The sequence below is a fragment of the Austrofundulus limnaeus genome, unplaced genomic scaffold (genome assembly GCF_001266775.1).
Source record: "Austrofundulus limnaeus strain Quisiro unplaced genomic scaffold, Austrofundulus_limnaeus-1.0 Scaffold290, whole genome shotgun sequence".
In the NCBI taxonomy this organism is placed as follows: domain Eukaryota; kingdom Metazoa; phylum Chordata; class Actinopteri; order Cyprinodontiformes; family Rivulidae; genus Austrofundulus; species Austrofundulus limnaeus.
The window spans coordinates 362,906-376,859 of record NW_013952692.1 but is presented as its reverse complement, the minus strand read 5'-3'; the positions used below and the strand labels follow the sequence as shown (position 1 = coordinate 376,859).

The 13,954-nt window shown below is 37.5% G+C and overlaps 1 protein-coding gene across 1 annotated transcript in view; it reads left to right on the top strand.

Moving 5' to 3' along the window:
- Window positions 1-13,954, top strand: part of sema6cb (semaphorin 6Cb) — a gene marked incomplete at its 5' end in the record, with an annotated part of 160,740 nt that overhangs the window by 101,725 nt on the left and 45,061 nt on the right. The window contains 4 exon segments of the mRNA XM_014021390.1: window positions 563-620; window positions 4,647-4,703; window positions 4,966-5,067; window positions 12,405-12,495. Coding sequence (XP_013876844.1) covers window positions 563-620; window positions 4,647-4,703; window positions 4,966-5,067; window positions 12,405-12,495 — 308 coding nt within the window.

Here is a 13,954-nt window from a genome sequence, read left to right as displayed (position 1 = left end):
ACATAATGGTGTGGAGGGGATGGCTATAAGGGGAGAAGGGAGGCCATCCAAAGGAAAAAAAAAAGAATTGTTGGGTAATTCTATAAAAAGCACAGCATTTCTCCACCTCTGCCTTTTTGTTTCTTGTGCAAAATAAATTCTGCTGCAGTTTTTTTGGCTCCATATCAAACTGCAGCACTATTACTGCCAAGAAATCCATCCAATAGGTATGGGGAGCGTTAATATTTTTGAAATTAGCTTTATTTTCTCCACAGCTGCATACAGCAGAGTGCATGCCTCACTTCACAAAGTGATTCATAGGAGTTTTGTCAGTGCTCGGAAAACTTTTGTGGGGACTTAAAGCCAAAAAAGGCTGAGTTTGCCTGTTAGTTCACCTTTCAGACTTTATTGTTGAACAGCTGGGATCAATCTCAATGAGAGAAATCAAAGCTTTTGTTTTCTCCTTCGATGTGGGTGGAGTAGTTAGATCAAAATGTTGCGGATGTTTGCATAAAAAAACATCAAAACTGAATAAAAGCTTGTGAAAAAGACCCTGTTAATATCTTTACTTTGTGTTTTGTAGGGACCATGTGTTCGCAGTCAATCTGGCCACGTCATCTGATCAGATAATCCCCCAGCAGGTAGGAAAGTCTGTCTCTTGTGATTGAAACATTGTTGCCTTTCAGTACTCACAGATGTTAAACTGTTTGCATTGTTCTGTAAGGATCTGATGATTATATCCATAAAAAACTCACCTTTTGTGATGGATTTTCACTCAAACGTTAACATATAGGAAGTGTTTGAGCATGTGATGTACAGAAACAATTCAAACCTGCTTTACCAGCTGAGCGGGATTATTTTTAGCTGTTGCAGTGTACAGTATTTTATGTTTCTGTAGCTATTAAATATGCAATAAATCTTTAACAGAAATGTCAGGCAAGATAGTGCGGTATGTCAAATGTACAAAAATCTGCTCTTTATTTGGCATTTCATTATAATTTTTTTTCTTGGAGCATTTTTTTTACTCAAAACAATATTTTTTTTATTTCTGATCATTTTTCCCTACCTTTTGTTTTCTTTTTAAAAAAAATCAACTATTAAACAGTCTCTCTTCAGATATTTCCACAAGAGGAGCACTGCTCTTGTTGCTTTTGAAGTGCGGTGCTCTCTCGTATCTGAATCTAATTTGTCAAACATGATTGCACTTAAATAAAAGCCCTCAGAGGTCAGGACTTTGGTTTGCTTGTATTTAGATTAGCCCCAAACGAGGATGTTTGTTCTGATAAGGCCACCGAACTACGCTGAGGAGATCTAAGCTGCTGGTTTTTGTGTAGAGCAGACTGTGGCACAACGAAATGAGAACCTCTGAGCACCGCACTGTTCAACTGTTAGATGAAAACCTAAATAATGAATGTTTGAACATGAGCCGATTTTTTTTTGTATCCATCCACTCAAACTGCCTCCAGTAAGACAGCAGCAACTGAGTGGAAAATTATAAAGACCCCACTCCTATATTCTGCTTCTCACTCTGCTTTTCCTGCTATCCATCTGAGCAGGTTCATTAGTGTGTGACTGACTTATATTGCCAGAAAATGGTGTGTCCTCCACGTCTCAGATCCATTCTTTCATGCAAACTCATTTTAAACTGCCTTTCCATTCCTCACACTGGGCGTCCGTTCACGTACCCCCCCTCACCCGGCTTGTGTGTCCGTAAGTTATTATTAGTAAACCAAATCGTGCGTAGTCAAGGCGAGGACGATAACGCTGATTCCCACTGAATTCTCCCATCGACACAAAGTTGTGCCAGAGGTGTCCAATAAAGAAAATAAAAACTGCAAAATTACACCTAATGGTTACCTGAGTAATGTTTTTATGCTAAATTTGATGATAAACCAAAAGTCAAACACCTCCTGCTTCAAAGCGCCGTGCTCCCAGGATTCCTGGTTTTGTGAAGACAGGAGCTTTATTACCATTTTTTTTTCTATCAATCTGAAACCAAATCTTGATTCAGGATTTATTATTCAGCCTTGTGTGGGGCGGCTCTTGTTTGGTTCTGCTCTTGACTGCCTGGCTGAAAGCTATTAAGCAAAATTGAAAACCATTCCTGAGAAAAACAGAACAAGAGGTGCTGTGGAATGAATTGTGTTTTAGGGAGTTACGATCCAAGAGAAATGAAACGCCAGTTCCAGCAAAGAGTCAGAATGTGGTTATTTCACTTTAATAAATGTAGGCATCTGTATCAGTTTTTTTTCTTCTATGTGTACTGTGCTGATCTTTAACTTATTAGTAGAGTTGAGAGAATGTTATTAAAAAGTTTAAAAATGGAATATTTACACAGAGAGCACAGTTTAATTGAACACCTGTACACACACAAGTAATTATAAATGTGAATATGCATAAAACTTGCTGAATAATTAACTGATATATATTTGTAATGTTTTTAACATTTCACGCAAGAAAGCACATTTGGATTTAACTAAAGCAGGGTTCCCACAGTTCCTTAGAGTCTTAAAAGGCATTAAATTCATCCATCCAAAAATAAGGCCTTAATTAATCTTTAAAAAACTTAAATCAATCTTTTTGAGGTCTTAAAAATTTTAACACTTAAGTAAAATGATTGTATTCAAATATTTGGTAAAGTAAAGTAACATTTATTTATTTTTTAAAATAACTTTCAAAATCTCTCTCGTAGCTAATTGTTTTATATTTAAATAAACACTTGGGTAAAATTGTTGCTAATTGTCCCCCCCCCCCCATTTATGTCAATCAATCAATCAATCAATCAATCAATAAGTTTATTCACTCAATTCAACAATTTTTCTCATAGCATACAAACACATTTTCGTTTGACACATACTATACATGAGTGAAAAGGGAGCAGGAAAAAGAAAACCTTGTATAAACCTGCTCCTTTCTCAATAATTACAATTATTTTTCATGGCCACATACAATAAATCATAAATAGAATCTGCAAACAATATATTGTTCTCTTCATTAACTCAAAAGTGTATAAGACTTAATAATTTTTTTCTTATAAAGTATTTTAAACTGATTTAAAGTAGAACATTTTTTCAAATCGTCATCCAAATTATTCCATAATTTTACCCCATAAACTGAAATACACATTTGCTTTAAAGTAGTACGCACAGTTTTACTTTTAAAATCATATTTTCTTCGGTTAGTTCTGTCATTTGAACTTAAAACAAAAAACTTTTATAAATTAATTGGCAATAATGTCTTTCTTGCTTTAAACATAACTAATAAAATTTTTAAATTAACTAAATCCCGTAGTTACAAAATGTTTGATTGAATAAAAAAAAAATTTTGTGTGTGTTCCCTAACATTCACTTTAGACAGAATTCTCATAACTTTCTTCTGTAACAGAAACAAAGGTTTAGTGTTGGTTTTATATGTGTTGCCCCATACCTCTACACAATAGGTCATATACGGAACAACAAGTGAGTGATATAATGTATGGAGTGTTGGTTGTTCTAAAATGTTTTTTACTTTATTTAAGAGTCCAATACTTTTACATAGTTTTTGTTTTATATATTTTATGAGATTTCCAGTTAAGTTTATGATCCAAGACAACCCCTAAAAATTTAACTTCATAGACTCGTTCCACTATATTATCATCTATGGACATTGTAATAGAGCAATCTATTTTTTTGTTACTAAAAATCATGAATTTAGTTTTATTYCAATTTATTGATAATTTATTGTATTTTAGCCATTCATTAATTTTAGACATCTCACCAGCCATTTGTTCCACAAGGTTTTTTAGATCATTTCCAGAACAAAATAAATTTGTATAAATTTATGTGAGGTTGGTCTTAAAATTTTGCCTTAAGCTCTAGGAACCATGTAAAGTAAAAAGTGAAAATATACCTAAAAATGTTGGCTGAACAGAAGAAAGTCGAGTCAAAAATAAATAAAATGATGTCTTCAACAAGGTTAGACATGCCTGCTAATCCTTGGACACCAGTCCAGGGTATCGTGTCCCCTGAGTGAGACGTCAAATTTCTGTCTAGGCTTAAATTCTTTTAAGATGTTGAATAAAAACTGGAAACAAACTGAAACAGACACACACATTACTGCAGGTATTCTCAGCAGAATAAAAAATGTGTGGGAAAACTTTGCCTGTAAGTTGGTCGACACTGAACAGGAGCTGTTTAATCCTTCAGCTGGACGTGCTTGTTAACAAAATGATGGATGTTTTTTTCATACTCTCCCACCGGGCATATAGCTGGGGTACAAAAAGAGCGTGTTTTTGTCCTGTCGGCACAGTGAGGGCACAACGTTTTGCCAGTAGGTTAATCGGGGCTAATTGACTCCTCTTTATATAGTCAGTGAAGTGATCCAAGCGTCTTTTTGTGCTCCTTTGTTTCCCTCGTGTGTGCAGCCTCACAGCTTATCTTCTAGAGTGATTTTTATCTCTGAGGAGTGTTTGGCTGCCCACTGTTGAGGCGCTCGGGCGCCGCGGGGGTCTCTAATATTTCTCTGTTTGTTTTCCTCCACAACAGTTTTTACTGAAATTAATGAGATTTTCATCACAGCCGTCTCATAATAACACTTGAACAAGAGAGCAACAGAAGCTGAGATGATGGGAAAACTGTGGCGTGTTGGAGTTGACAGCTGGCTGTCTCTGTCGTTTTTTTTTTTTTCAGAAACTGACGTGGAAAACGAAGGATGTGGAGAAGTGCACCGTGAGAGGGAAGAACAGCGTGAGTATCATTAACCAGACGCAGATATCTTCATCTCTGTTTGCGCTCTGGTTTTATTTCATCTGCACTCTACTTCTGTCTGTGCCTTCATTTCCTGTGCCGTGATGTTTTGTTATAAGCAAAACTGCTCTGCGTGTGTGTCTGAATGTGGGAATTAAAGTAAAAAGTAAGCTTGTGAAAGTCCTGCAGTGACTGTGTTGTGGGCGTGAGGGAACCAGCGTGGTCCTGCTCCCTTAACACGGAGCCGTTTCCCTCCTCGCAGGATGAATGCTACAACTACATTAAAGTGCTGGTGCCGCGCAACGACGAGACTCTGTTTGCCTGCGGCACCAACGCCTTCAATCCCACCTGCCGTAACTATAAGGTAGGTTACTGCACCGCCGTGCGCTGACTCCTGCCCCCAATTACAGGTATCAGAACTGTAATGAGAAACTGTCTATGTTGGAATGTCTGGGCACGCTTTCTCAGCTGCACCCTGTTATTTTGAGTTTTAGAAGGAAATGATGCTTCGATATCATATTAGTGCTGCTTTGTCCTTGTGTGAACATAAAATTGTGAATTAAAAGTCTGGCATTCCTTGAATATCGCCCGTCACCTTTTATGCCGGAGTGTTGAAATAAGAATGTCTCATGATTAAAAGGGACAGAGTTAAAGCCAGAATATGAATCATACTGGTAAACTAGCACAGTGTCTTTTTACGTTCATGTTCACAGAAACGTTATCATATTTGGTGTTGGGTGATGATGTTATTATACCCCCACGTTCCAAATGATGTGCATAGTTCTACTCATCCACTAATAGTGGAACTAATATTTTGCTGAGCAGTTTAGCATTTGAGTTACCTTCATAGAGAAGAAACATATTGACCTGCTGCTAAAAATCGTCACATCATCATATTTTTAATAAATTCCATATTTCCTTTCTCGAGCAACAATAACTTAATGAAGCTACGCTGTCCAGAGACACACTTTAACTTCATCCTCAAGCTGAGGGCCGTTATTTCCTCAAGAGACAGTAAACAGTAAGGAAAATGGTAAAATACTGCATGAACCCAGTTTTATCTGCATATTTCTTCCTAGATTTCAATAACTTTGGAAAAAAGCATTCGCTTTAATAAACCATAGAAGCACATTACATCAGAAATAAGATTGTGGAAAGTTGGAGTTGTGCAAAGTGTTCCCATTTCAAAAGTGTTTTATATAATAAAATTGTGCCATTTGAACATTCTACCAATATGCTGAAACTTTCAGATATTCTGCTAGACCCAAATAACAACAGAAGGAATGATGTTAACTGACATTTTCTGTGAAAACACCCACAAAAAGCTGCCATGCAGCGAGGTCATACTGCGGTCTGCGCTGCGTTTGTCAGCTATAAAAGAAGTCTGGCAGTCAGCACTTCAGTTTGTGCTTTCAGTGATGATCCAACAAACAGCTGTGAGCTCAAACTGCAGGTACGCACATGTAAACAACTGATTTGATACATGATCTGAGACAAAGAGCAGGCCTGACACAGGTGCTGAATGCAGCACTTCTTAACAGGAGGGGTTTGCACGTTGCATGTCCTGACATTATTTTGTTGAGTTAAATGTGACGTATGAGTCATCAGATGTTAAGAATAAATGAAACGGTTGGTTAGATATTAACATGTTGGTAGAACAAACACCAAGACATAATCTGAACACAGATTATACTGGTGGGAGCTTTCTATTATGCCACTAAAACTGTAGGTGTAAGTGAAAAGAGAAGAAAGTGGGAGGTAAAATATGAATCGAGAAAAAAATTTATACCAGAGGCAGAGTCTTATTTGTGCTTCATCTTCATTTAAAATGTGTTATTCTAATATTAAATCACATAACTTTTGGTTAGATCAGAGCCTTGTCTGGCACACATTCCTCAAAATGCAACCTTTTGAAAATGATTTCGTAGTTCCACATGCTGCCTAACACACAACCCCCAAACATGACAGACGACTTCATCATGGCAGATTACATGCTTGCTTTTCTGTAGCAGACACCAGTTACTCTACACCTAAACCTTTTTACAAATACTGCATTACTTCACTGAACAGACAGGATGAACTGGAACGATGTTTTGAACAGAGCAGAGCAAAACCCCAAAGCCACATATATATATATTTTTTTTATCTCTATCCTTAACTGTTATTAAAGCAAATGTACAGAAACAGATACAATAGACTTAGAGTATTCATTTAAAGCCATAAAATCTGAACAGTTAAAAACAACTTGCGTTTTAATAATTTAGCCTGAAATGTTTTGAACATTGTGAGAAAAATGTTTCCCTCCAGTCATCTCTCTGTGGGTACTGTGCCTGAAATATATCCATTTATCTGTATTTGGACCAACACAACTCCCAGTTATTAGTTGTTTAAAGCAACATGACATGGAAGATCCACTTTGTCATCAGCCCATTAAAAGCATCCGGTTGTTTCTCTTGTATTTGCTATCTTTGATACAAACAAAAACAATTTTAAAATAGAGTTCCTGTGTGGACAAGGCCTGAAACGCTGTAGTGTGGATTTGCATCATCATTTTTACAAAGAACACATCCGTCTTTGTTCAAATTCATACCGTTTGAGTTTTTCTGAATACAGTTCAAGATGACGTTACAGGGGAGGCTCAGAGGTGACATCACAAGTTTGGACTGATTCATAGCAGGGTATTAGTGGAGGAGGGAGTACTTGTTCTACAGGACAGACTGTAAATCTAACAGCACCGGTGGAGTGTGTAATCTAAAGGGCTACAGGATATCTGCCCTCCCCCAACTGTGGATTCACCTGTGAGCCAAACAAGTGGTCCATATTAAAGGGATGGGGGGAACCTGAGTCAGTAAAGTAATGCCCTGCAAGACGATAACAATTAGTTTCACGGAAAGAAACATCAGTAGAATTGTTGCACTCTGGAGGTTCTAAAGATTGAAATATCCCAGATATAGATCAGTATTTTACTTATACAGAAACATCTCATCTCATCCTTTGACATTGGATAAAAAAACTTTTGTCTCGTGGCCACAAAATGAAAGATAAATAAGATAATATGTGGTTATGAGATCATTTAGAACAGCCTTGCCTTGTACAGATATTGTTGGAGTCAGATTATATTATGTTGTTTTTTTTTTTTTTTTTAACTCTTCAAAGGTACTCCACTTAAGGTTTGAGCAACATTATCAAAAAAAAAAAAAAAACACGATTAATTGCGGTATTTAGCCATTAACCATTAATAAGACTATTAATTCCCTGGACGCCTGCATGTCCTTGTCACATAATAAATTTAAATCACTCTAGTGGGAAAGATTTGCTCTGTAAAAATCTGTTCCAAATTGTGTCAAAGTACAAACTTCAGGCTACATATCAGTTTTTAAATTATGTTGATAGACCAAGTAAAACCGGAGTTATGATAAATAAATCACAGAACTTTTTAAAGTTGTTTATGTACACGTTAATGTTCATCAGTGAACAGTCTGACAGCATGCACGCATTCCCGCGGGAGCAGTCTCAGCTCGGTTTGGGCTCGGTTTGCACTTTGGGTAGCTACTCGTGCATGGAGTGCGTGCATACTTGCCAGCGATGGAGGTGTATATACTTGGTGCTTACGTTATTGTAGTATTCTCCATGTGGCAGAATACTTTATAACTTGTGAAATGTTGCAGAATAGGAGAGCAAAAGCATGACAAACAAACTGAATGTTGCACGTCACGTGCAGCCTTTGCACAAGGAGCTTGGTCACACGTGCAAAGTTGGACATATCTGTTGGTTAATGGCGCTCTGAGCACAAATATTTTAAAAAAAGTTTGGTTTTAGAGACCAAAGTTCCAGTAGTGAAGTGAGGGAGGAGAGGAGAGGTTTACTCACTCAGGACTGCTGCTGCTGTTAAACCGCGCTGTTCTCTTTGGACAAAGGTGCTCTGGGGTTTGTTTACTTTGTTGAAAGTAGCATCCCGTTTGGAGCAGACTGGGCGACTTTAAGAAGACAGCAACAGATGACGGCAATGTTCAAAGTTACGAAAACAAAGAACTTTAAGCCCCATGGTTTTGGCTGCCGTGACTCCAAGACTGAATTCTGCCCACTGTTTAGTTCAGTTGCTACCGACCCCAATCACGTGACTGAATCCTGCCCGCTAATTGGCTCAGTTGATGCCGACCACAGTCACATGACTGAATCCTGTCCTCTGATTGGTTTCTATGGCAAATAATCGACGAATGGAGACTCATGCCTCTGTCTTCACCACTGTATTTTGTCTTTTTGAGACAGTATGAATACTCGATAATGTAAAATTGCATATCTTCAAAGCAACATGGATGATAATATTGGGCCTCGTGCAAGAACCATTCGTACGCACAGATTTGTTCTTAAGTTGTGCGTACGAGTGATTTAGGAGAATTTGTGGCATTCACCAATGTTTTCGTATTCTAAGATTTTTTTCAGATATGAACAAAATTCACGAGTGGTCCAGACCTGTCGTATATTTTACCAGCAGTCAGTCTGCTGTTATCCAGACGGGTTTTCCTCCCTAATAACTTTATATTTCGTTAGTTTGAAGATATCTTGAGTTGAAAATAAATCACACTCCATAATTATGTTGACAATAGGCTATTCTGCTTGAATTAGAGTTATAATTTTAAATGTAATAATTTAGACAAACAATATAAATTGTCCTTTCGTCCGTTTTCCGCCGCTTATCCGGGATCAGGTGCGGGGCCAGCAGGAGAGACCCAGACTTCCCTCTCCCCAGCGACACTTTCCAGCTCGTCCTGGGGGACTCCGAGACATTCCTAGACCAGAGGGGATACATAATCCCTCTAGCAAGTCGTGGATTTTCTCCAAAGTGCCGGACTTATTTTGAAAACGCTTATTTCAAACCCGCATCTGAGACCACCTGCGACCGCACGGGGGGTGGGGGGCTGGGGGGTTACGGTGTGCAACGGTGTGGCTTCTGAATAAATGAAAATGATTTAACACAGTTGTTTATACTTTTAGCAGCTCTTTTTATCCCACAGCTGACCTGCTAAAAATGACAGATTTTCTTTTCTGGATCTCTGACAGACGGACTTCAATCTCTGAACTCGTAAAGTTCTTCTTTTTAATTTTCGCTGTCATTTTTCATGAATGGACACTTCCTGATATCTGAGGCAGGAAACACAGCCTTATATGGTGTATTTCAGGTGGTAATTATGCTAATCTCCTCTCGCGTGCACGAGCAGCTGGATACGAACAGGTGGAATTTACGCAGCTCATTTCCACACTTTTCCTGAAGATAGAAGAGTTTGTTGAATCTGACGTGACATGTTCGTACGAACCCTTTGTACGAACAAAAGTAAGAGAAATTTAAGAGAAGAATATGAACATGTTCTTGCATGAGGCCCATTGTCTGTGATATATATATATATCGCCCACCTCTACTTATAGCTGCAACATGTAATTCTGAGACTTACTTCATGTCTAACCAAAAGTAACTGAATAATGTCCTCTATCCCTATATTAAAATAAAATGAAATTAATTCAAAATTTTTCATGTTAACCATCAACAGTCTCTGCATGGAAATGACTGCAATAATTATGCCATGCATTATCTTGTGGCCATGAGATAGTTTTTTGTAATCCTGTGCCACTCTGTACAAATGAGAAATAATTTGATAAAAAAGTAAATAAATGAAGCTAATAAAAATTCATTACATAATTTTTAGGATGATTCTACATGTGTTTATAGATTAACTTTTGTTCATTGTTCCAGCAAAAAAGTTCAGAGTTTAACAGAATGTTAAGAAAAGTCCAGCAAAATAAATCCAACCAGTTTCTTGTGGAATATGAGTGAATGTCTGAAAAATACTCAAAGTAGAGCTGAAGATTACCAATTTAAGTTTAATTTTTACATTTACAAATGCCATGGGGGGACATTAGTCTTAAATGTTCAAACTTTTAAAATCTTTTTTTCCCACTGTACCACTTTTTATACTGAGTTTTTTGGATCTAAAAGTCTGTTTTTATGGTTTTGAACAGTTTCCCGGTGTTCTCAGGGGGATTTTAAAGTAAGCAGAGCATCTCCACAGGCTGACATTACCTGAATGTTCTCCAAAATCAAACCATGTCTCAGATGTGCCAGAGGTCCTGCAGAGCAGTTGATGTGAAATGTTTAAAGAACTGCGTTTCGACCTACATTTAGACGTTATCTTCTTCCTGCCACAGACTCCCTTTAGAACAGAGTGGCTGATTTACAGTTTTACCAAAACATTCTTTCTCCCTGCAGCCCCTCATCTTTCCCCCCTTGTCTGGAAAAGAGAACATAGGATGACGATTCAGACAGCTGGGGAAAGTGGGAAGAAATAATAAATCATATCAAGGAATCTGTCTCCCGAAAAAAAAAAAAATCTGTGCAGGACAGTGTGGGATTGAATCAAAGGCATGTGTGCTCCTATAAAAAACTCAAACGGATGTCCAGCCATGAACAGGCAGCCTGACTGGCCAGGCTGCTGGGACAGCTGGTCTGGAGACAGCAGAAAGCCTGGAGTCAGCATGCATTTATGATAAAACTAAACCTTTAAAGTGTTTAACCCATCTGTTACTTTGTGCTGAAGGTAATGACCCTGTAGGTATTTCAAAAAAATCAATTAACACTCCTGGGGTTTTTTTTAGTCTGTTTCGTTGATTTTATTTATTTTTTTCTTGCAGTTGATGCTTTGCTGGGGTAAAGGACAGGAAAATTGGAAATGTAGCTTTTTTTAGCACCACAGAAAGTGGCAATACATTGAATAATTCAAGCTATACGACAAAAAGAAGAGTGTTCTGTTGGATTTAGTTTTATACATTATTTCCCACATGTTCATGGTATTACAGCAGAATATATGGAAGGCAAATTTGTTTTCGAAGAAACTGATGGGTACAAAAAAAAGCCAAGTTATATGAATTAAAACAAAGTTAAGCACAACAAAACACATATTCAGTCCTCTCTATTAAATATCGTCAACAATTTAAAATCTTTGTTTCATGTCACTTTTTTCTTGCATTTTTTTTACAGTGAACTAGCAGCACAAATATAAGGGTTTATGTATGTTTATTATTCATAAAGGAGTAATTAGTCATCTTCTTTAACTGGCTGAATAACAATAGAGCAGTAATTACATGAAGGCATCTATCAGATAAACATTGTTATGTGTTAATGGACTTTTAATGTGGTGTACGTGAGTCTTTGTCTCACCTTATTGCTACAGAGGCCATTAAAACTCCTCACAAACATCCCCACACTGTGGGTTTTCACGCCTTCTTGTGTCTGAGGTTTACAACGTTGTTAACAGCAGGTTGGAAAATAGCGGCTTATATCTGCGGCTGAGAGATAAACTGTCCCGGCTACCTGAACCACAGGACCTTCACGCCCGGCTTTTATGGAAATGACCCACATATAATGCATCAAATGAAAGTTATCTTTATGGCGCATGTGTTGCCTTTCATTATCACCAATTGATTTGGTGTTCTTTCTTTATACTCAGCTGCACTTCTTAACTCACTGAAGACTTTTGGTCTCAGAGGCTGAGTGATATTTCCCGACAGGGCAGCAGCCATCAGCCTGAAAAAAAGCCTGAGCTTCACAGTTGTTAGTTTTTATGTCCCAATCTTCTGTTGAATTCGTCTTATGGCTTTGTATATGGCCTCGTAAAATATTCTTTTGTTGCTGCTTTCTGTCTGACTAAGATGTTGACCCTGGAGCAGGAAGGAGAGGAGGTGGTGGGACAGGCTCGATGTCCCTTTGAGTCCCGCCAGTCCAACGTTGGCCTCTTTGCAGGTGAGTAGTTGAACAGAATCGGATGAAAATTATGCAACGTGTGTCGCTTTTGATGATGTATGATCACTGAAAATATAAATATTCACACCTGATCGAGGGTTCTTCAATGGGGATAATTAGTCTGTGAACATTTTTCAGTTGATGTTTGACTGAAAAACTAGAAGTTGTTTTATTTTATTTGATTTGATTCTAATCTGGAGGTGCAAAAGTGGGGCCCGCGGGCCAAATTTGGTCCGTCAGGCCATTTGATTTGGCCCGCCACTTTCACTCATAGTTCTGACTTTATCTGAATAATATATTAAGATTAAACATAAAATAAAAGTAACTACAAGAGACATTAAAATTAGATTCAAGCACACATGCAGACCACAAATACTCACATTTGATCAATTTACAAAATATCCCATGAGCCTTTGCTGCCCGAGCGTGCGCAGGCTAAAAACAGAGTTTTTTTGCCACTTCATTAGAAAGCAGAACTTAATATCAGAATATTAGTATCTCAGCTTCTTCATCATCAATGGGTTTTTTTAATAGAAGAAAAAGAGAGAAAAAAGTGAAATGTAATGAGAAAGAGTGAAAGAGAGATTAGAAGATACTGTATGTGAAATATATATTGAGAAAACACAAGACAGCACACCGACTTCTTGGCTCAAACAAACGAGTTAACACACTAGCTGCTAGCTTTAAAAAAAGGACTTTACTGAAGCAGTATTTGTATTTCATTTATTATATTACAGAATTTGGCTGCAGCCCTCAGGTAGATTTTTATTTTGGCCCTCTTCAGGAAAAAGTTTGGGCACCCCTGTTCTAATCTATAAAAAAGCTGTGACCATTAGGGCTGCAATGATACAGAAAATTCACAATTCGGTTCAATTCTTTAGCCTCACGGTTTGATATTTTCTCAATACAAAAGAGAATTTTTAATGCCCTTCTTAACTTGTGATTTATTGAAATTAATTCTGAACATTTGTTTAACCTAAAAAGTTCAGTTTTTAAATGAAATGTTGCTGAAACAGCAAGTTTCTCAATGGATCTGTGCTCAACAATGCAGCCTATGTGGAGTAGTCGAACACAGATCCACTGATCCTTTAACACAGAGCATCTTCAGAAGACAAGCTGATGAATAAATTTAAAACCTGTATTGTTTCATACATAATGTGTATTGAATTGTTCGATACAGATACATGTATTGTTGCACCTCTAGTGATCATGTGTGACTAATTAGAAGTTGAAGAGACAAAAGGCACCTTAAAACTGTGGAGTGTTGACTTTATTTGGGGAATTGGAAGTGTGACCACAATGCACATTTTTTTTTCTTATTTTTTTTTTCCCTTAAGTTAAAATATGGATCACTTCACTTGAAATTTACTCAGCAGAAGTTTGATACCCTTTCATCAGATCTTCTTGTGTTTGTCAAATTTAGTATCTGTTGTAGAAACGCAACAGTGCCCCCTCTGGT